Source organism: Neovison vison, chromosome 6 (assembly GCF_020171115.1).
Source record: "Neovison vison isolate M4711 chromosome 6, ASM_NN_V1, whole genome shotgun sequence".
Taxonomy (NCBI): domain Eukaryota; kingdom Metazoa; phylum Chordata; class Mammalia; order Carnivora; family Mustelidae; genus Neogale; species Neogale vison.
The window spans coordinates 78250357-78272686 of NC_058096.1; the positions used below are offsets into that span (position 1 = coordinate 78250357).

At 38.2% G+C, this 22330-nt stretch overlaps 1 protein-coding gene across 13 annotated transcripts in view; it reads left to right on the forward strand.

Moving 5' to 3' along the window:
* The window catches only part of MBNL1 (muscleblind like splicing regulator 1), a 199597-nt gene that overhangs the window by 165366 nt on the left and 11901 nt on the right, over positions 1–22330 (forward strand). For 11 of the 13 annotated variants that reach the window (XM_044251621.1, XM_044251629.1, XM_044251625.1 and 8 more), the window contains 4 exons: positions 4836–5036; positions 13114–13371; positions 14567–14620; positions 15558–15711. In XM_044251621.1, the coding sequence (XP_044107556.1) occupies positions 4836–5036; positions 13114–13371; positions 14567–14620; positions 15558–15711 (667 nt within the window). The remainder of the gene's footprint in view (positions 1–4835; positions 5037–13113; positions 13372–14566; positions 14621–15557; positions 15712–22330) is intronic. The other 2 variants (XM_044251626.1, XM_044251627.1) reach the window with 1 other exon arrangement.

Genomic DNA, 22330 nt, shown 5'->3' on the forward strand with positions numbered 1-22330 from the left:
AAAAAAAAAAAAACCCTCTTCGTAGTTGGAGATGTGGGCGGATCAGGGGAAACTTGAAGAGAAAGAGTCGTGATTCTTAAAGCGTGATTAGGAATTAAACAGAAGGGCTGGGCAGGAACAACCTCCCATGTAGAAGGAAAAGCATTGTTCAGAAGAAAGCTGTGAGGACACAGCTCCTTGGAGACCTCACATACAATCAGAAATCTGAACCTCTTTCTGTTTTTCAGTAGTAGAATACCACTTAATGTATAGAAGGGAATGACCCAGGAGATTTTTTAAATAGTCCTGCTGAGATTGTGATGAGTGAGGAGTGCCAGGGCATTCGGGGGTCGATGTTCTCCAGAGGATGCTAATGGCCAGTGGGCCCCGAGAACCACTGGTTTCAGGATCACCTGGAACCAGACACACCTGCATCCAGATGCTAAGTCTTTCATGCTCTCCTTTGCGATGATGAACACGTAATCTGTGTGAGCCCTTTTTCTTGTCTGTAAAATGGGAGGGACTAATAAAACCCACCCGACAAGACTGTAATTCTTCATACATTCCTTCATTCACTCCCTTAGTCTGTGTATGTTTATTGAGTACTTACTATGTGCTAGGCATCTAGCTCGATCCTGGGAATTTAGCAGTGAGTGATACAGATAACCGCCCCTGCCACAATTCACAACTGGAGTTGTTGCCTTTGTTTGCCCAGGGAGTTTATATTTTACTGTTACATGAGTTAAATAGAATAACATAGGTAAAGCCCTTAGACAATGCCTGGCACAAATTAAATGGAAGGAATTATGGCAATAATCATGTTTGCATACATTTAGCTAGGGTCATCATGTGAAATTGGACATCATTTTAATTTCTAATAAAGCCTGATGACTTTAATGGAATCAGAATGTCTCATTTAAAACAAACCAGGGATTAGCCCATAAATGCACCAGCACTCGTAAGGTTGCATTTTGTTTTTCTCTGCTCAGGGTGTTCACTTGCAAAAGGCAATCATAAGCCAGCATTCTTTATGCCTTCCAGGAACAGAGATATCTGTAAGTCATTATTACAAGGATGTAGTCAGTATCAAATACTCCAATTAGGTAGTTATATGTTATCCTGTGGATACTTCAGAGAAAATGCAAGGCACTTGATAATACCACAGCATTAACGTCTGCCCTTGCCTTTCTGCCGAAACCCTCCCCGGGATGGCTTTTGGAAAGGAGACTTGGCAGTTCAAGCGCCTCACTAATCTGATTAGGGCGCTGATGGGGCCAAGAAGTGACCTACCTCCGACAAGGTGCTCTTTGAAAAAAGAAAGTAACAAATTTACAAAACCCCCAAATAAAGGAAGGAATGTTGCCCTTTCTGGGGGCAGCTTTTGGGATCAAGTTTCAAAGTATAGAGCTATTATTATTGATCCTCTGCTGGTTTAGCAAATAGCTCCACTTATCTGAAGAGGGAACAATTGGAGAGAATGCTTGCTGAGTAGTTGATGTTTCAGATTTTTCAAGCTGCTAGATTTTACTTGGGTGACCTAAAATTTTTCAGATTTGAATTTGCTCTGCTGCATTAAGTCAGAAAATCAATTCACGTGACACCTCTATAGAAACAATCCAGCAGGAAAATTGTTGCCAGTTAGTGAGATCAATATTTTTATTTAGGAGAAGTATTCTTTTATCTGTGGTATGCAACTGCTGCCTCAGATGCATCATGGATTATAAATTTATTTTATTCATTGGGAATTAACAGAGCTGCGCTTTATTGGTCACTGGTCTTATTTTCTTAAAATAAGAACGCTTTTCTTAAAAAAAAAATGCTTTCCTGCCTCCAAATACGTTTGTAAGTTTGACCTCTGCTTCTAAATAATGTACAGAGACATAAACATCTCCGTAACTTTGCAGAGTACACAGTAAAAATCTACTACCTGGAAATCCCTGGTAATTCATAGCAATAGAATATGGAGAGGAGTGATACAGACTGGCTCTGCTCTCCAAATTTTAAAACTGGGCTTCTGGTCTTTTATGCAAAATTTCTTATAATTTTTAAATGCCTGATAGAAAATCAGAGTGCTGGTCTGGTTGAAATTGCACACAGTGTATCTGATAGTAGGTAACAGTGAATGTTTGACCTGAATATGTTTGAAGAGCAGTCCCAAGTTCGACGTGGGTTCACGGTACAGGTCAGCCCTTGCAGGGCACTGCCCTTAGCAGCCATTAGACCTTGGAGCAGCGTAAGATGAGCTGCTTTTCAAGTAACTGTTGATGGACAGAGATTGCTCTGGGCTCCCGTTTCTGACCAGTTATTGATTATATGTGGAGAGCTCAGGTAGTTTCAGTGTTTTGGGCAGAGATGGGGGTGAGGATCAGAGGTATTCCTTTAGGCCACTTCATCAGGCAGGAGCCCTTGACCTGGCAGGACAGCTAACCATGGCATTCAAACCAGCACGTCTGGAGACATAACTATAACTTGAAAATCCCAGTGGAATGTATGGTGTATTGTTTCTTCTCCCAAGTGAATCAAATTACGTACGAAGTATTTTATTTTCCGTGGTCTTCTAAGTAAGAATGTATACACTAGCTGCAAAGATTTTGTCCTAAAACAATTTGTGAAGTCAAAAGACGAGTGCATCCCTTAGAACAGGGATTTTTCAACCTATACACTATTGACATTTGGAGCTGGGTAATTCTTTGGTGTGAGGGGCTCTCTCGGTGTGTTGCCAGTCACTTAGCCCCATCCCTGTCCTCTATGCATAGACGCAACAGCACCCCCAAGCTATGACAATCGAAAATGTCTCCAGACATTGCCACATGTGCCCTACACATGGGACATGTGCCCTGCCAAGGCACAAATCACCCATAAAGACTTGAGAACCACTGCCCCAAGAAAAACAACACTTGAATTCCATTTTACTCTTCTTAGTGCTGGACAAGTCAGGGCCTGACTAAATAAGGACAGTTTATTTTTTAAAAACATTTCTCTTGAGCTGTAAGAATTTTATTTATTTATTTGTTTATTTATTTATTTATATATTATTTTTTACTTTTTATTATGTTATGTTAGTCACCATACAGTACATTGTTAGTTTTTGATGTAGTGTTCCATGATTGTTTTTGAGCTATAAGCATTACTTTTACATTTCAATTGCATAGAATTTTATTCCAGGGGCGCCTGGGTGGCTCAGTGGTTAAGCCGCTGCCTTCGGCTTGGGTCATGATCCCAGGGTCCTGGGATCGAGCCCCGCATCGGGCTCTCTGCTCGGCGGGGAGCCTGCTTCCTCCTCTCTCTCTCTGCCTGCCTCTCTGCCTACTTGTGATCTCTGTCTGTCAAATAAATAAATAAAATCTTAAAAAAAAAAAAGAATTTTATTCCAAAGCTCTCTTGAATACTGTGTAAACTCAGGGTTTTTTTTAACTTCTGTAAGAGGGAAGAATTAGCTATATTCTAGTGTTCCCCTCATTCTACGATTCTGTTCCTTACCACAGGGTAAAGAAAATTAATTGTTCAGAAGTCCTTTAAAGAACAGGATCCATTTTTATCCATGAATTTTTGGGGTTTGGAGACAAACATTATTACACAAAATATTAAACTTCAAGAATTGAAACCCCATTGAATTAGGAAGTTAAAAATAGACCACCCATCAGGTGGAAAATTGTTTTACAACATTTATGCTTTAAAAACTGGAAAAGCGGGCACCTGGGTGGCTCAGTGAGTTAAGCCACTGCCTTCGGCTCAGGTCATGATCTTAGGGTCCTGGGATTGAGTCCCGCATAGGGCTCTTTGCTCAGCAGGGAGCCTGCTTCCCTCTTTCTCTCTCTGCCTGCCTCTCTGTCTACTAGTGATCTCTCTCTCTGTCAAATAAATAAATAAAATCTTTTTTTAAAAATAAAAAATTAAAAAAAAAACTGGAAAAGCAAATTGCTAAAGTAGCTTGCAGGTAAATTATTTAATTCTACTCAAGAACAGATGTATTTCCTGATATGCACATCTTCGTATCGCAAGTAGAAACCACCCTCCTGTATCCGTGAAAGCATTTATGGCAGAAATCCTGTCTTGTGACATTTTAGTCAGTGCTACCTTGTGTATTTCCTTGAAAAATCTTGTAGCCTTTGTTTAGTTTTCTGTTTCAGACTTCACATGCAGAATGGTTTCTCCCTAGTAAGGTAAATTCTTTGTTAAACATTTCCCAAGGGTGTGATAAGTTGGTGGAATATTTATAGTTTCTCCAGAAAAACATGCAACAAGTGAATATGCCAAACGCTGTGCCTTACGTGTTCAAAAGAAATCGTGTCATCATCATCTTTCCCATATCCCATGAGATTTATTCACAGTTTATATTGACTGTGAAACTCTGTTATCCCCTGGGAGTCTTGCTTTATTTATTCCAGCTAATAGGACACTTGCAACCCATTAACAGTTGTAAACAGGTCTTTCAAGTTCATCTGACATAGCAATTATAAAATGTATTTCTTAGACAAGTTTCTGGGATTAAGTCTGGGCAAAAATGAAGATGAGGTGACCACAAGAAGTTACTGTATCAAATAACTGGTCTGTTATTCAAAGAGAAATTTATAAGTATTACAGACAACAAGTTTCAGAATCCCAGCAGAAATTTAATGGGTAATTCACTGATTATATTTTAGAAAATCATGAACTTGATGAATGCTTATTTTCAAAAGATTCTTATCCCAAATGGGAGTAAATAAACACAGAATTCAATGGGGGCGGGGGAAGAAGGGTGGAGGGAAGGAGGGATGGATCATGGAGGGGTGGGTGAAGGATCGATGTATAATGTGGGATAGCAAATTCGAGCCAGAACCTGTAGATTAAATTTTGCTTTTTATTTTCTTTTCCAGCCAATGTTTTCAGTTGCACCAAGCTTAGCCACCAATGCATCAGCAGCCTTTAATCCCTACCTGGGACCTGTGTCCCCAAGCCTGGTTCCAGCAGAGATCTTGCCGACCGCACCAATGTTGGTGACAGGGAATCCTGGAGTCCCTGTACCTGCGGCTGCAGCAGCTGCCGCACAGAAATTAATGCGGACAGACAGACTTGAGGTAGGAGCGATTAGTCGGTTTCTTCATGGGCTCCATCCTGATTTTCAAAGTGTGCTGTTCATTGGCTTCTTCCATGGCCATGAAGGTTAAAAAAAACCCAAAAAAATGAAGAAGATGTTTTGGTTTAGTGTCTAGAGCATTTTGGGAGAATTGAGGTATGCTATGTTTGACAAATGGAATGTGTGTAAAGACCACAGTGTCCCTTTGTATAAGGATGCATAGAGACTTGCACCGGGGTCAGACCGCCATTCACCTCATTATGTCTCAGGCTCCTCGTCCTTAAAATGGACGTCATAATGGCACTTCCCTTAAAGAGGCCGATTTCTGGCACACAGCAAAGCTGTGAGCAAAGCACACAGCTCCCTACATGTCCATTGTTGCTACTATTAATAACAAATTCTGTTCCTCCCCTGATACTTTTGTCACAACAGTTTGCTCAGTGACTATGTTTCAAGCAATTTAAAATTTATTATCGCGAGTTTCTCACAGGCCCCACAGTATTTTGGTTGGAATAGCAATACCTCTTTGCTTGCAAAGTGTGTTCTGTTCCAAGTTTTTAAAATTGGAAGTTGCAGCGTGCTCAAAGTCTCAGAGTTAAGGATGATCAGTTGTATGTGCTTTGGTATTGCAGCGTGAAAGAGAAATGAAAGGTAATTCTTACATTGAAGTGGTTGTTCAGAATTTCGGCATGGCTGTAAATGAAGGGATTTGGTAAACTCCAGATGAGGGGAAAAAAAAACAATGGCAACATTACTGTACAGTGAGACTCTGGAGCCTGCCATTCTTGTCCAACTAAGGAACAAAATGACTCTTTTCTTCTTTTCCCTGGTTAGGATGAGGCAATACTTAGGACTGAGAAGTTTTGAGTGTTGTTAATTACTGAGAAAGAGGCAAAATAAGACTGTTGTGTGAACATAATTGACACTCATAATTCATCGGTTGAGCAGGAATTCATTTAATAAGCACCAGTTTCTTGTTGATAGGGTTTCACTGCATGCACTGCAGAAAGGATCTCAGATTTCGGCATAGTTTTAACTGCCACCACCTTTTTTGATGGTAGTAATAATAGTGGGTATTTCTTGGGTATTTACTATCTACCAAACACAGCATCGGCCCATCACATGCATCGCATAGTTCATCTTCAAAACAGTATTCTGAGGAAGTTACTATCATTAGCTCCATCTTACAGGGCAATAAATTTAGGGGGAAAGTTGGGGCACAACTTATTTGAGGTCATAGAAAGGATGTTCCAGTTGGGTATGAACATAGAACTCCCCTCTTAAACATTGTATAACTCAGTCCCATACAGGTGATAGGACAGGGAGGAAGCAAGCGATTCCGGCTCCCGTATTTTCTTTGCTAGTTCTTTGTTTGCTTGTTCAGACTTAGTTCTTACCTTTCGTGAATATTTTGAAGAAAGCTACTAATGATGAGAGGACCATATGGAGAACTGAGAAGGGACTCTGAGACCTTGGTTGCACGCCCCCTGTGAACCAGAGACCAGGGTGTGCTATAGATACACTTTGCTTTGTGGGTGGTTGGTCACTGTGCAGTTGCACTTGTTTCACTAGTAAATTGATGCTGTTTGCAGCATCAAAAATAAGAGGAACTTTAGGAAATTGTAAATATTTAAAAATTACTGGATGCTTAACATGTGACTCACCTTCCCCCTGCCCCAGTCTTTCCAAAGCGCACCCTGGATTCCTAATGCATAATTGTGGATTGAAGGGAACCCAGTAGGCAACACGGGATGAACTTTAATGAATTACTTCTTAGGAGGAGATGATATTTAGGAAACTTAAAAATCTCTATTGAAATCTCTTTCAAGGCTGAGCTATGTGGTCAGAACTCTTAGAAACTAATCCTCCCACAGTTTTAGGTAGTCCGTAATCGGCTGTACTTTGTAGTGTGTTTAATTAAAGTAACGACTTTACCATTGGTTGGGGGTTTCTGTCTTTTATCTTTTCTCTTTTTCTTTCCTTTCCTTTTTTTTTTTTTTTTTTTTTTGTGAGGAGCTGCCGTGTATATTTTTGTCATCTTCTGCTTTACTCACAAGTGGCTGCTGCTCCAGGACTGTCATTTCCTCTCAACCTGAATTCCTCTGATCTAAATGTTTGATGATGGGAAGGCAGTTTCCTATCTTATTCTGGCGAAGAGGATCTGCTCCAATGTCAAGGTTACAGTCTGTTAGCTTATTACAGTGTGAAGTTCAGGGGCATGGCTTTCTGCTCCGCACTGAGATTCCAGACCCTTCCTCTCTTCAGCTTATTTCCTCTCTTGCTAATTGCACTAGGATCCTAGCATACTAGGATCTAAATGGCTTGGCAGTGAGAGCACACACTTATTTGCCGATTGGCCACATGTTTATCATTTGGGCTTAAATCTGTAGTTTTCCCTCATGGAACTCTGAAGTACGTGTTTGAATTTTGAGTTCCTTTTAAGGTGAAAGAAGCTTAAGTTAGTTTAAATATCGGCCAACTCTTCTTGCCACTTCTTTCTCTCTTCTTGCTGCACATTGTTAGACCATAAGGACATTAAAAATGCCATAGATTATCAGCGTTCTAGTTCTTCTGTTTGAAAGAACTGACATATTTACAGCACCTGATATGAGTCTACAAAAAATGTTAAATCTAACAATGGGAACCCAAGAGTAGGATTTTGCTAATTAGGTGAGTAGCCTTGGGTTGAATTTCTCATCTTTTCTGAGCTTCATATTCCACACATATAAAATTAGAGGATTGAAAGAGAGAATCTGTAGGACCGCTTCCAGTTAGAACATTCTAAGGGACATTTAGGTTGTCTTTGTGCTTTTCATGCCACTTCAAACTATTGAAAATTTTATTTAAATATAATATTTAAATAAGCCTATTTAAGTATATAAATAAATATTACAAATTTTATTAAATATATAGATGTAAAACACACACATGAACTTCGTATCAGTATGCCTATTATCCATCCTTTATTGGATACCTTTTAGTTAGGAGTCTGTAGCTGCTACTTTCTGTACTGTAAAATTCAGTATTTATGGTATTCTGTAAAGAAGAGCAAATCTCTTAAATATTGGTCACTGAAATGGGAAGCTTTTAAAATTCCATTCTGTGACTTTGGGATACCTTTTTATAACTTCTAAGCAGCAGCTTACTTTCAGTCATTATTTTCGGGAATTGTTAAATCTATAGGTACTGGAAAGGACTAAGGTTTTCAGTCATATCTGTACTTTATTATGAAGTGCAACAGTATCCAAGGGAGAATGAGGGAGCATCTTTTAAGTAAAAAATATTGTGAGGAATATCTTTGAAACCTTTTAACTGCTGTCTTACCCATAACAAGAAAAGGTCCACATCAGGATAGTGCCAAGCTCATAAATGATACCCAATAACTTCCTAAATGAATGCATAAATGAGCCAGTCAGCCAGTTAATTAATTAATCACAAAAAGACATGACTTTATTCAGAGTTTAGTGTAATCAAACAGAGAAGATAAAGCATGACAGATTTTTAACATTTGTTAACATTCTCCTTGGGAACGTGTTTACATTTGAGCATTCCAGCTATAAAATATGGTATCTCGTTCATGCCCCTGGTCCTAGAGCAGTGGTTTTCAAGTTTCAGTGTGATTAGAATCACTTGGGACGGTTGCTAAAAATGCAGACAGATAGACTACATAGACCGATGCAGTAGGTTTGCAGTGGGGCTTGGGAGTCTTTTTACAGATCTGTCCAGTGATTCTAAATGTCAATAGTCTATAAAATACTTAGCCCACAGGATGCTAGCACCTGCTATTTAAGTGCTGACTTTTCATCATTTACCTTATGTCCAGTTATTTGTGACTCGGAATTAAAAACCTGCCTCCGCCAATGCACTGAACATTTGACATTTTATTCAGTTGCTAAGAACACAGTGCACATAACGAAATATTTCAAGTAAACTGATAATTTTTAAGGTCCTTTATACTGCTTAATAGCATTAACTAAACAAAAAAATTAACCAGTGATCATATATTTCAGATGCTGATGAAGATACTAGATCGCTATTTGGTTAAGTGCATCATTTTTATAGCAACTGTCAGTATGAGAAAAACATAAGATATATTCCAGAAAAGGTGGGCACACCACTTGGCTTCTGATGTTTTCCAGTTGGAGTTGGTTTGTTTTTAAAATAGATTATTCTTGTGCTGGAAGTCTTATTCTACTGACATAATCATGACACGAGTACCTAATTTAGGCTATTGGATGCTAATTGCTTCTTTTCCTTATGGACACAGAAAAGTCTGGTGACTTTTCGCATGCAGGCATAAAACAGTATGGTCCTGATTGACTACATAAAAAAAGAGCATTAAAAGCTAAATGAGGAATCGAGTAATAGTAGAAGGCATGTCTAGCTTGAGATCTTTATAGGAGTTTCACAGATCTGTCATGATCTATTACGTAGAAAAGTCATTTGATTCAAAATAAGATTAGAAAAGCAGATGCTTTTAATGAGAAGAAGCTTATTGATAGGATTATTTTCATTTTGTATTTTTGTGGAAGGTGTTTAGCTACTGCTTGTCTACTTTAATTTCTTTAGAACATTACTAAAATATGACAAGTTTCAAGCACACAGGTCTCTGTAGTTTATTTTTTTTATCTGTCATAAGGCTTTAGAATAACTCCTTACAATGTCATCATATCCCCTTTGAAATGTCTAGTCCATCAGTTATGATTCTCTGTGGTTAGTTGGAGTTTTGTTTGGGGAGGAAAGAGCTGTAAAGTTGTAAGTTGTTTGAAATACAATAATTACTAAGCTTAGCCACTCATTTTTGCTGTTCTGCCACTCCTTTCTTCCTTCAACTTAAAGCTATTTCCCTATCTTCATTTATCTATTTATCTATTTCCCTAACTTCCCTATCTTCATTTATCTAGAAAAAATAATAAAAATAACTATAGGTTTCAGCATTTTGGCATATTGATGAGCCTGTTGGTTTATACATTCATTCATAGGAATGACTAACTGAAGACCTGGAAGTAGATTTAATGGAAGGTTTGTTGTTGTTGTTTTCAGTTGACCATTCCTATATATTCAGATTTATTTATTCATATTTTTAATTACATGAGGTAAAATGGCAAACTCTTAGCCATATTATCTATAGAAATATGCTTGTGTTCTCTGGACTAATGGTAGTGAGAGGTTCTGCCTTTTAGATTTCAAAGACAATTCCCATTTGATCTTAACAGAAATCCTCTGAGGTAGCTGACATGGGTGTCTGAAGTTTAGGCAGACCAAATTATTAGATAACAGATATCGTCAGATAGCTGTCTTGGGAATTGAACTATACAGTCAGCTAAGATCATTACCCATAATCACCAGAATTTTAAACTGTGGAGATTATAATCCTTTTTGAATTGAAAATACAGATAATTCTTGGCATTAGCTTGTACACTCATGGCCACTAATGCTGTGGACACTTTGATAAAATTATTGATTATCCAGTATTCCTTTTTTAAAGTCTCATATAGCTCAAGCTTAATGGGAAATAAAGTCTATGGCACTAGTCATGCCAAACTAATTGACTCAATCCTTTGAACCTTCGAAAAGGCTGGTTTTAGGACAAATTCTAAGTGGATTCCTACTTACCGGTCCCCTTAAATACATTTTGAATTCTCCTGAATTGCATCTTGCAAAAGAGAAAACAGTAGAAAATTACCATTAACTGGTCCTTAACCTACAGGAACCACCAGCTCACATGCATGAAGCAGAAGAAGAGGAGTGAGAAATGTGTATTAGAATGACCATTTGTATGCATTCTGAATCTCAGTTTATGTCACTGAAAGTGAAAAGAATGTTGAGACAGAGAAACAAAAAGTCAAAAGCCCAGCATTCTAGTTGTATTTTAGGAGAATGATGCTCAAATGCCTGGCATCAGGCACTGTCATAGTTGTTTTTTAGAAAATAACAAATCTTAGATTTTAATAGTTCTTAAAGAGCCCACAAATAGGCTGCTCTCAGATCTTTCTTGTCCATGAGGCAAAGAGTAAGGTAAATCGACAGACAGGGTGTCAGCCCGTCTGTTGCCAGTTCCTTCGTGAGCATGCTCAAAAAAGCAGAATTACTAGAGAACTAACCGCAGAAGTATGCATTCATATAGTTTCCTATTGTAGGACACTGCACCGACTCAACACAAAGGTGGCGTTTTGTTCATACAATAGTATAAATTCAGCCTAAATTTCATATACGTACATGAGAAGTTTTTGTTCTCAGCTAAGCGTGTCTCTCTCGTCCTGGTTGTTTTGTTAAGTCTAATCCAGTTAAGTGTTGGTTAGGGACTGGGAATTTGTGGTGTAGAAAGCGCCGCAGCTATTTCCAGTGCTCAGCCAGAATGGAGGATGCTAGTTCAGGGGAACAGCTTTGATCACTTCCACTTTTCAAATTATAAAACCCCGGTTAGCCTTGTTTTCTTCTGTTCAAGAAGACAGATGCGGTGAAAAAAAAAAAAAAAGCAAGAGGGTCTTCTGTAAGTTCCTAAGTCATCTTGAGATTCTTAATATCTCTCAGAGTATCTGGCCTGTAGTATTTGTTCAGTAACTTTTTGTAAATTAAATAAAGGGAATGAGGTGATGAATAAAGTCAGTTTGTTGCTGTGTATATGGAACACAAGGCTTCAGCTAGCTTGAGGTTTAAAAGTAGTTCAAGGGGTCATTTACAGTGCTCATTTTCAGATGTAGCATGATATAAATTATAGCATTCTTCTTAAAAGGAAACACTTTGCTCAGTAATGGGATGTGGGTATAATGGGTGAAAGTACCTAGAATTGAGTGTGATCATTTCATGTTCGCAAATGCCAAGAAAACCTGTGCTTTTAAAATCACAACAGGGTTCCCGTTTCTCTTTCTTGTTGTACTCCAAAATAAAGTGCTTAGGTTCTGCGTATTTTCTCAGTTTGTGAAAAGATGTGTGAAAAACAAAAACTTCCCTTGAAGCACAAAGTAGGAGCATGGAAATATTAAAGGCATTCTGTGTTTTGGATGGCCCTCTTGTGGTAAAAAGGTCAAACTACCCCAAGTGAAGAAGGTGCTGTGAACCTCCTGCTTTGAGCAGCCATCATGACAAACTTCAATAGTTAAAGAGTCAAAATTGAGCAGACCCATGAGAAATGATCCATTTTCACCCTTTCCCCAGGGACGCCATCCAGAAATAACAGATATAAAGCAGATAGTAACAAAAACTAATCTTTTTCCATCTGCTTCATGTAACTACCAAATGAATCTCTAATGATCAGGAACACAACTCGTGGAAACATTTTCCTAAAAAGCTGTCAGATTTTACTTTTTATACTTTTACCTGTAAATAATTTCAGATTAGCATGGAAGTTATAAAAATAGTTCCTGCCTATCCACCCAACCAGTTTACCTAAATACAAACCATTCGCACCACTGCATCATCGCTTACAAAGCAAGTTCTGTGATATTCTGCAATTAACCAAATACAGACCTCGGTCAGATTTCTCCAGTTGCTCTCCCAGGATCCTTTCTCCCACCCTGGGACCGTTCACTCTGTGGCGGTGCCTCATCCTTTGCCTTTCGTGGCCTTGACACTTTGGGGGAGAGTATTGATTAGTTGTTTTGTAAAACATTCCCCCACTTCAGTTTGTCTGATGTTTTCTTATGATGAAATTCAGATTATGCAGTCTCGGCGGTCATACAACGGAAGTGATGTGGTAGCCTTCTTCTCGGTGTGTCCTATCAATGGGTACATGATGCCATTATGTCTTCTTCCTGGTGTTATTAATTTTGATCACTGTAAAGTTACTAATTTTAATTAGTTTTTTTCCCCTAATTTACATTAGATGTTATATCATAATTAGAATGAAAAATGCATTTTCTTTTTCATGGAAGTTCTACTAAAAATGGGGTTATAGCTTGTGTCCTCAATGAAGAACTCCTCAAGGTTATTTGGTGCTTTTTTTTTTGGAAATGATCTTCTCCCTCTTCTCAAGTGTGGGCTTTTACCACCAGTCTTGCACACTTTAAATTAAAAATCTTCAGAAGGATTCTCTTTGCCCACGTTGACTGAGCCCCCTGCGCTTAATGACCTCATAGGTATGTCGAGAGTACCAGCGAGGCAATTGCAACAGAGGAGAAAACGATTGTCGGTTTGCTCATCCTGCTGACAGCACAATGATTGACACCAACGACAACACAGTCACCGTGTGTATGGATTACATCAAAGGGAGATGCTCCCGGGAAAAGTGCAAATACTTTCATCCTCCCGCACATCTGCAAGCCAAGATCAAGGCTGCCCAATACCAGGTCAACCAGGCTGCAGCGGCTCAGGCTGCAGCCACCGCAGCTGCCATGGTGAGTAGCGACCTCAGCTCTGTCTCTGTTAGCAGTCAGTCAAGCAAAGTGAATCACTATATCTGACGACAAGCTATTCATTTATTAACCTTAAAAAAATTTATTTTTTATTTTTTATTTTTTTATTTTTTTGCTGAAGATATGTTTGTTCAGGTATCCCAGACAATACGTAATGAGGTTACCATTCACAGATGTGAGGGTAACTCCTCAAATGGTTCCGATTGCTCCTACCCTTGGCCTAACTCTTAATACTCTGTCTTATTCTGGATGTAGGGTTTCTGAAATTCCTGCTTTGTAAAGAACACCTGTCTCCTTTCAACTTAATGATATTGCCATTTTCGGTCCTCTTATTTTTCTGTGTGCCATCTAATCAGCCATTGTTCCCCTTCGGTGTGTTCTTTTGCACATCAAGACTCTTCTCTACATATATCTTGCTTTTAACAATAACATAATCTGGAACTATTTAGGAGGATTGCTTAAGCAAAGTTGTTCTGAGGATTAGCCACCAGATTTTCAACAGTGTGCTCTCTAGATTGTCTTACATAATATTGTGGCATAGACTTAATTGTCAAACTAGAGAAGCTTGACTATGCCATCATACAGAAAGAAAGACAGACAGCAGCACTCAAGGAGTTAGAGGTTGGATCTTTTAGAGCAGATACCTATATTCTTAAGGTAAATTTTAATGTGATCTAATAGCTGATTTTAATGAGTCCATTCTTTGTTCTTTGCTTAGCTGTTTTAATGTTGTCCTTTTTTTTTACATAAATATATGACTTAGTCATGAAAATATTCATAAAACATACTGTGTGGTATTCACAGCACAGTAAAATAATCACGAGAGAGGTCTTTTCTGTGTTTACGGATACTTGAGCAAAAATACAGAAGGCAGACTCTCTCCTCCTCTCTTCCTTTCACTCTTTTTTTTTTTTTTCTGTTAGAGTATCTTGTTTGTAATTAACTACAAAGAGGAGTTATCCTCCCAATAACAACTCAGTAGTGCCTTTATTGTGCATGCTTAGTCTTGTTATTCGTTGTATATGGCATTCCGATGATTTGTTTTTTTATTTGTTTTTTCTCACCTACCCAAAAATGCACTGCTGCCCCCATGATGCACCTCTGCTTGCTGTTTATGTTAATGCGCTTGAACCCCACTGGCCCATTGCCATCATGTGCTCGCTGCCTGCTAATTAAGACTCAGTCGGCTGTCAAATCACTGAAGCGACCCCTCGAGGCAACCTTTGACCTGGTACTATGACCTTTCACCTTTTAGCTTGGCATGTAGCTTTATTGTAGATACAAGTTTTTTTTTTTTAATCAATTTAAAAATATATATATTCCTTTTTCTGTTATAAAATTGTAAAGTACAATGAAAAACTGAGTGTGGTTTCCTGACAAAATTAGTGGAAAGACTATACTATAAGTACCTGGACGGATAACATACCATGAAAGATTCCAAAAGCCCAGCAGCCCACATTCAGTTTAACTACATTGTAGAATGTTCTAGTGAAATACTTTAAGGACATTAAAAATGTATTTTTGACTGTATATTTATGTACCTGTTTGGTTAGCATGGCTTTAGTGATAGAATTATTTATTTTTTAATATTTATAGTTCAGTGTTTAAGAAAAAAAAAAAAACTTGCATGCTCTGGGACATTTGCATGTCTAGATAGGTCTGGTGGGGGAGGAGCAGAGTGGGATTAGTTTTTATTTTACCTATTTCAGTCACTCTGTACAATTAACTATTAACATTGCTTATACTCGTCAGTCCTCATGGAGCTCGCAGTGCAGCTTTTCTTCTTTCCCCAAATCAGTGGCTTCTCACAGAAAGCCTGAAGCATTATGGGACTTAAAACACTTTAACACATTATAACATGTGATCTTGTCCTAGTGGGGTTTTTCTTTTTTTGTTTGGATTGGTTCAGGTTTTTTTGTTTGTTTTTTGTTTTTTGTGGGGTTTTTTTGGACAAAAATAATGCTTCTTTTAAAGCTTTTATCTTGCTTTTTTTTTTTTTTTTTTCCCCTTTCATTTTTGTTGATTGGATTTTTCCCCTGCCCTGGGTAGTTCAGTGCTCTGCTGCTTGCTTGCTCATGCTTCCTAACAATTTTAGCCTTCAACTGATTTTTCTTTTTTCTTTTTCTCTTTTTACTGGTATTTGTTTTTTATACTCATTCACTAAACAGGGAATTCCTCAAGCTGTACTTCCCCCATTACCAAAGAGGCCTGCTCTTGAAAAAACCAACGGTGCCACCGCAGTCTTTAACACTGGTATTTTCCAGTACCAACAGGCTCTAGCCAACATGCAGTTGCAACAACATACAGCATTTCTCCCACCAGGTAAGGGGTCCGAGCTTGTTCATGAATGAATCTGATGAGCTTCAGGGAGTTGTGCTGGTAGAGCAGATAAGCCACGCCCCCAATAATTTGCTGTTAGCTATAGATAAGGTGAAAGGTAAGGTGGTCCACAGTGGAAACTGACCTGAGGTATCTCATGTGATTTTCCTTAAAAACTGAGAATTTTAGCTTAATGAGAAGTGGATGAAAGATCAGTGTGATGTTCTCTAGATTTATTTTTGTTTATGTAATTTGGAATTGAAATACAGTTCTCTCTCTTTTTTTTTTCCTCTTTCCTCAACACTGTTGTATGTCTGTCAAGCTATTTTATGATACTTTCCTGCTGTAAGACCCCTTTGCCTTCATGATTCCATAGAGTAAATTTGAATTTGATGAAATGACCCTTCCAGTTTTGATTTTTATTGTTCAGCCTTTTTGTTTTTGAGGTGGAGAATAAACAAAACTGGCTCTGTGTTCCAGAGCTCATAAAGAGTACTCTTATTGGTACCAATCAGTAGATTGCCTAAAATCATTATTTGCTCCTGAGCTAATATTGAAATAGTCCTAAGTGCCCAGGGAAGTTTACATCTACTATTGAGTTACCCATTTGTGATTTCAGTTGATTTCAACTTAGTCACATAAACATACTCTAGAGCTCTCCACAAGGGTATAAAATTTAGAAACATTAATCGTCATTTAATTACTCAAAAATTTATTATTTTTGCTCTTCATGTAGAGGAAGAAATACATATTAAACTTACTATAATCTGGAAAAAAAACACATTATCTCAGAAAATACACATTAAACTTCTCGTCATCTGGAATTCAACTAGCCAGAGACTCTAATCCCATTTTCCTCTTCCCCTCTTAACCTTTCTAAAATAATTACCATGGCTTCAGAGACTTATTTAATAAGATGATTTTATCTTACTAATTAATTTAATAAATTAATGACGAGGTGTGTAGGTCAGAGGTCCAGCATCATTAGTATATTACCTTATATTGACAGTATTTAAATGCATTAGGTTCATAATGCCATGAGGGAATGTGATCATTTATTTTTTTAATCATGAACAAAAGAATAAATTAAATTCACATTAGTTTTTACTACAAACCACAACTTTTTATACAGTGCATCTCTGAAAGCTGGCCATCCATATGTAGAATCTGTAGCAGCATTCAATGAATTGGAGTATCAGGAGTGTTCTGTGAATTAGACTAACATGTGCCTTAGGCACCGTGGATAAAATATTAGTACTCACGAAATAGGATCTATCAAAATGCAGATTGTCCATTTTAGAATACAAATTAAATCCTTTTGATCTGCAAGGTATTTATTGCATTCGGAGGAGAAAATCTCTCTTACATTTTATATGTTTCTCTTACCTTTTATAAGATTAAAACTTTTTTCTCAATGTACATAGGTTTCTGGAGATTCCCAGAATTTAATCTTTTGGCTTTCATATAAATTGCCATGCCCCTAGATTTATGCCATCTTCAATAAATAATCTGTCAGTTTTTCTATAGTCAGATCACTAAACAAAGTTTAAAGAGTTGGTAGGTAACTACCATAATCTCTTGGAAGAAATTAAAGATTATCTTTATCAGTTTATTTTCAAGGAATGAAACATTGCCATTCAAAGTGAATGTCTTTAAAATCTAAAAATAAAAAAAATCTAACTTATTCCATGTATTATTTAAGGAAATCTAACATTTCTGTCTTATTAAATGAGTTTTATGTTACTTTCTCCAACAACATTCTAATGACTAAGGACTTTTCTAAATAAGCTTAACCATTAACTGCATTATACAATGATATTTATGACAGTAGTCTCTACCTAGAAAGGTTTTAGTCTGTGGATAAGACAGAGAAAAAGATGCTAGGTAAGAATCAAGTCAGGGGTAGAACAATAAATACATTTATAATTCAAAATCATACTTATCTCTCTGTTGAGAAGCTAAGCGTTGTTAATTTAAATAAAATGTGTCACACTATATTGAAATGTGCTGAAAATATGAAGACATATTTGCATTTTTGATGAATTTTGCATCAGAGATATTCTGTATTCTGTTCTTGATATTTTAACAAATACATGAAATTATTGCAATAATAATATAAAATTACACTTATTTGTAACCCAGTTTTAAGGGACTTAACCTTTATTAATCACATAATCAGAAGTAGGTAATACCTTCATCATTCTTTTAAACTATTGTCATTATTTGTCATACATGCTTGAGTACAAAAAAATTGGCTCTACGACATTAAAAGGTTAAAACAGAGAGCCCATCTTTACTTCAGAGCCCATCTTTACTTCTGCCTAACCACTTTGTCAGACAGCCAGAAGGGAAAGAAATGTAATGCAGAGAATGTAAACTAAAATGCCTCAGTGGCCAGGCAGGAAACATAAACAAATGGAACAAGAAATAAATTAGGAACTGTGGGGTCTGGGAGGCACTGGGGAGCACAGGCTCAATCTAAAAGTGAATGTTTTGACTTAGCCTTTAATTGCCTCAGAGGAATATCTGCCTGGCAGGTTGTACCTGTTGTACACTGCACATCCTTTGTGGCTCCATTTACATTGTAGGGTAGTTGTGCCTCTGCCTCTGGTGGTTGGTTGTGCAAGCCTGCACAATCTAATGTAGTCGCCCTGATGTCCAGGATTACCAGATCTTGTGAGTTTTCTTTTCCAGTTATTCACCTCATTTGGATGTTTATATGTGACATTTCTAAATTTAAAAAAATTTTCCAACTATTTCAGTTTTTTAAAAGCTTGTTAGGAACTACAGGAAATCCATCCTACCACAAATCCCTACAATCTCATATATAATACCTGGGAGAAAAGGAATTTTGTTTGTTTTTTTTCCAAAAACTACATTATTCTGCAGACATACAGATGAATTATATGATCAGAGCATCCTAACTGCTCACAGTATAAAAATCTGGAAGGTATATTCTGGAGGCTGTATTGGAACTGGAAAGAAAAATAGAAGTTATTTATTTTTTGCTGCTTAGAGTTTAGAGCCCTGTAGTCTCTTGCTTCAGTAATAACTTCAGGGATATGTAGGTCTATTTCGTTGAAGTTACAATGCAGCATAGTTGCCTAAGTCATTAGAGGAGGTAACCATGTGTACAGACTAGGTTGCCGGCAAAAGATCGGGGTTCAGCGGCAAGCCAGGTAGCTGGATAAAAAAATTACTGTATTTCATAACTTTTTTTTTTAAGATTTTATTTATTTATTTGACAGAGATCACAAGTAGGCAGAGAAGCAGGCAGAGAGAGAGAGAGAGAGAGAGGAGGAAGCAGGCTCTCTGCAGAGCAGAGAGCCCGATGTGGGGCTCGATCCCAGGACCCTGAGATCATGACCTGAGCCGAAGGCAGAGGCTTTAACCCACTGAGGCACCCAGGCGCCCCTGTATTCCATAACTTTTAACAACAGAATTGGACCTACACGGCACGTACGCATCTTTTATCCCTCCCTGCATGCATGCATACATCCATTTATCCATCTATCCTTCTGACCATCTATCTCTTCTTCCCTCTTCTCCCCCTTCCCTCCCTTCCTCTTTTCATTCTCTCTTTTCCACCCACCCAGCCACCCCTCCATCCATCCATCCATCCATCCATCCATTCATTGAATAAATGCCACGTGGTGTACCAGTACTGACACTAGGGATTATAAATTTATAACCCAGGAGCTAAACGTAGAATCAAGAAATATTTGTTTAGCAGTGTTTTTAGTGTTTAGTGTTTAGCAGTTTAAATAAAGACACAATGTTAATCCTTTAGAAGGTCTACATGCTCTCCAGTTCCAAGCCCCAGGGCTCTCTTGGGCCTCTGGCCCAGCTGTTTCACATATTTTGTTCAAAAGAGCTACCTTTATTGAGTGTTTGCTCTGTGCCATACTACACTGGTTACGTTATATACATTATCTCATTTGTTTTCACAACAACCCTGAAAGGTTAGCATTAGTAGTCCCATTTTACCATCTATGAGCTCTTTACATGAAGTCCTAAAAAATGATGTGGCCTAAGAGATGAACTAGGCCTTATTGACAACCTGACTCCATGACTGGGGTTCTGTACCCTCCATGTCGCTTAAAAAATAAATGCAGATAGTAGATAAAGTTCACATTCAAGTTTCTTTTCTTTTTTTTTTTTTAAAGTTTTAGATACATACTACTTTTTTTTTTTATCTTCACCCTTTAAGACTAAATTATTAGTACATGCATAATCTAGGGTCTACTTATGTTGTAGCTATGAGTTTCACCCCCAAGATTAGAGTAGGTGAGAAATATCACTGCTATGTACATCAGTTGTTTATTTTCTTGGATTTAAATTCGGTCCACTTCTAAATTCTAAGCTCACCCTGTTGGATAGAAATACCAGACATTGCTAGGATTCCAGGACTCCCTCCTCCCCTCCCTTTCCTCCTATCTTCACCCTCAGAGAGAGGTCCTGTGTGGTCCAGTAGGGTAGACAGGCTGTCCATTCTCCATCTTTAGCCAGCACTGGTCACTGCTGGTGTGATTCTTGCCTGATCTTCCGGGGTCTCAGCGAGGCAGGCACTCCAGAGTTCCTGGGGCTGCCTTGGGTACAGGTGTGCCTGCCTGAGCTCCTTAGCCTCATAAGCAGCCCTTTCCTTTGACAGCCCGTGCCTGCGGGTTGGTTGTGGAAGAACAGGCTGTGTGCCCAACGACTCACGACCCTGCAGACTCCCATCCTCTGTATCTTGAGGAATTTTTCTCCCCATTCTTCCTCACCATTTTTGTTTACTTGCTGTCCTCTGAAGACCACCTCCCTTCTCTCCTCCTAGTATACTCCCCTCAGTGTGGGCTTGTGGTTTAAAACCATCTAAAAATAGTGTGCTTTAAGCAACTTCAGTTTTGACCTGTGCTGCGGTTTACCGTAGAGAAACAGAAGGCTAGGAAACTTTCTTTGGGGGCGGGGAATGGGAATGAGAGGGGAGGTGCGGGGACATGAAAACAAAACAAAACAAAATTTCCCAGCTTGTCACTTTTATTATAATTAATGAAACTAATGCAGATGGCTTACTTGAAACTCAGTGTAGTGATTAGAGATCAGGCTTGGGAATTTAAATCCGGCTCCACCACAAGTTATAATCTCTCTTTATGCCTTGTTTTTTCATCAATAAAATGGGGATACCAATGGTAATCTTTTCATAAGATTGTGTTTAAAGGAGTGTTAAACAATTTCAGAAGACAATCTCTCAAAGCACTTTCATAGGGAGTTCTAAGAGTTTAGAATAAAGCCTGGAAGGTAGGAAGCACTAGGTTTTATTTGTTATTTCTTGAAGTCAGTAGTGCAATTCGAGTAGAATTCTAAACACTGAATAGAAACAGAAGTAAACTGTATGAAGCTGTTGCTGTTTCGGATATCAATTTTGAGACTAATTCAGTTGACTGTGAACTTTCAGCCCTAAAGGACACAAATTTAGTCCTAAATGATACAAATTTTAGAAGACCTTAAATCAGCTTTCTACTTCTAACCATACATAGGCTTGCATTATCACATCCAAATTCAAACCTCCAGCCAAATCTCCATTAAAATCCTTCCCTTCTCCTTGAAGTATTTTTAACTGTGCAAACATTGCAATTGTAAATTACCTTCCTACTTGTTTTTCCTGCATCTTCAAACAGTAATGCATTTCTCAGGAACACATCCTTCTGCTATGCAAATATCTTCATAGGGGAAATTTGAAATTGACAAAAACATTCACTTAAAATTTACCTTGTGTGGAAAATTTTAAAAATTTCAATTGGCTCTTTGTGCATCATTATTAGTAAATCAACTCACTTGATGTAAAGATGGATATTATGGTCATTTCAAAGTGATTTTTGGTTTTGGTAAGTGGGTCCTACAGCATTATGTCTTCATTTTTGTGAGTTATTGCACCTGGCTAGTATTTTCATTGCTGCCTTATGTTTATTTGCTGCAAATCCTTTTCAAAACTGTGTGCACTGGTTATAGTGGTAACGAGGAAGATAACTCTGACTAAAATTCAGATCACAGAAGCTTTAGACAGATAGGAGAGTTAACTCATTTTCGGCATGTGCAGGCTAAATTATGCATGGGATGAAATATAATGGACAAAGTGCAGCATAACAATAAACAGTAAATTTAAAACATACAACCTGTACAGTACTGAAGCTGGCTCTAATATTCCTGGAATACCACATTACTGTTTTTCATTCATCTTCTCATCCTCTCTTTTCCCAGTCCCCTTGCCCCGACCTTGAGAGGATAATGTCGTCCCAGGACCTAGACCCAGGATTAAATTTCACTTGTTCTACTGTCTCCAGTTAACGTCTTTGTTATTACTGGTCCGTTTTTGTTGTTGTCTCTCACAAGTCTTTGATGCGGTAGTAGCAGCAAATGATAGAGATCTTCCCGTGTCTCCCCCAAAAAAAAGCCTGTCCGGGTAATATCACTCCACTTGAGAGGATGCCTCCCCAGCTCCTTGACCTTGACCGAGCTGGATCACTGATCCTTGGGCCCACGGTCTGATTGTGATAACAGACTAATTGCAGCTGTTGCAGGGAAGCCAGCCCAGTGTTTCTCAATGGCAGCTTTGTTTTGTAGAGCCATCTCTGACAAGACT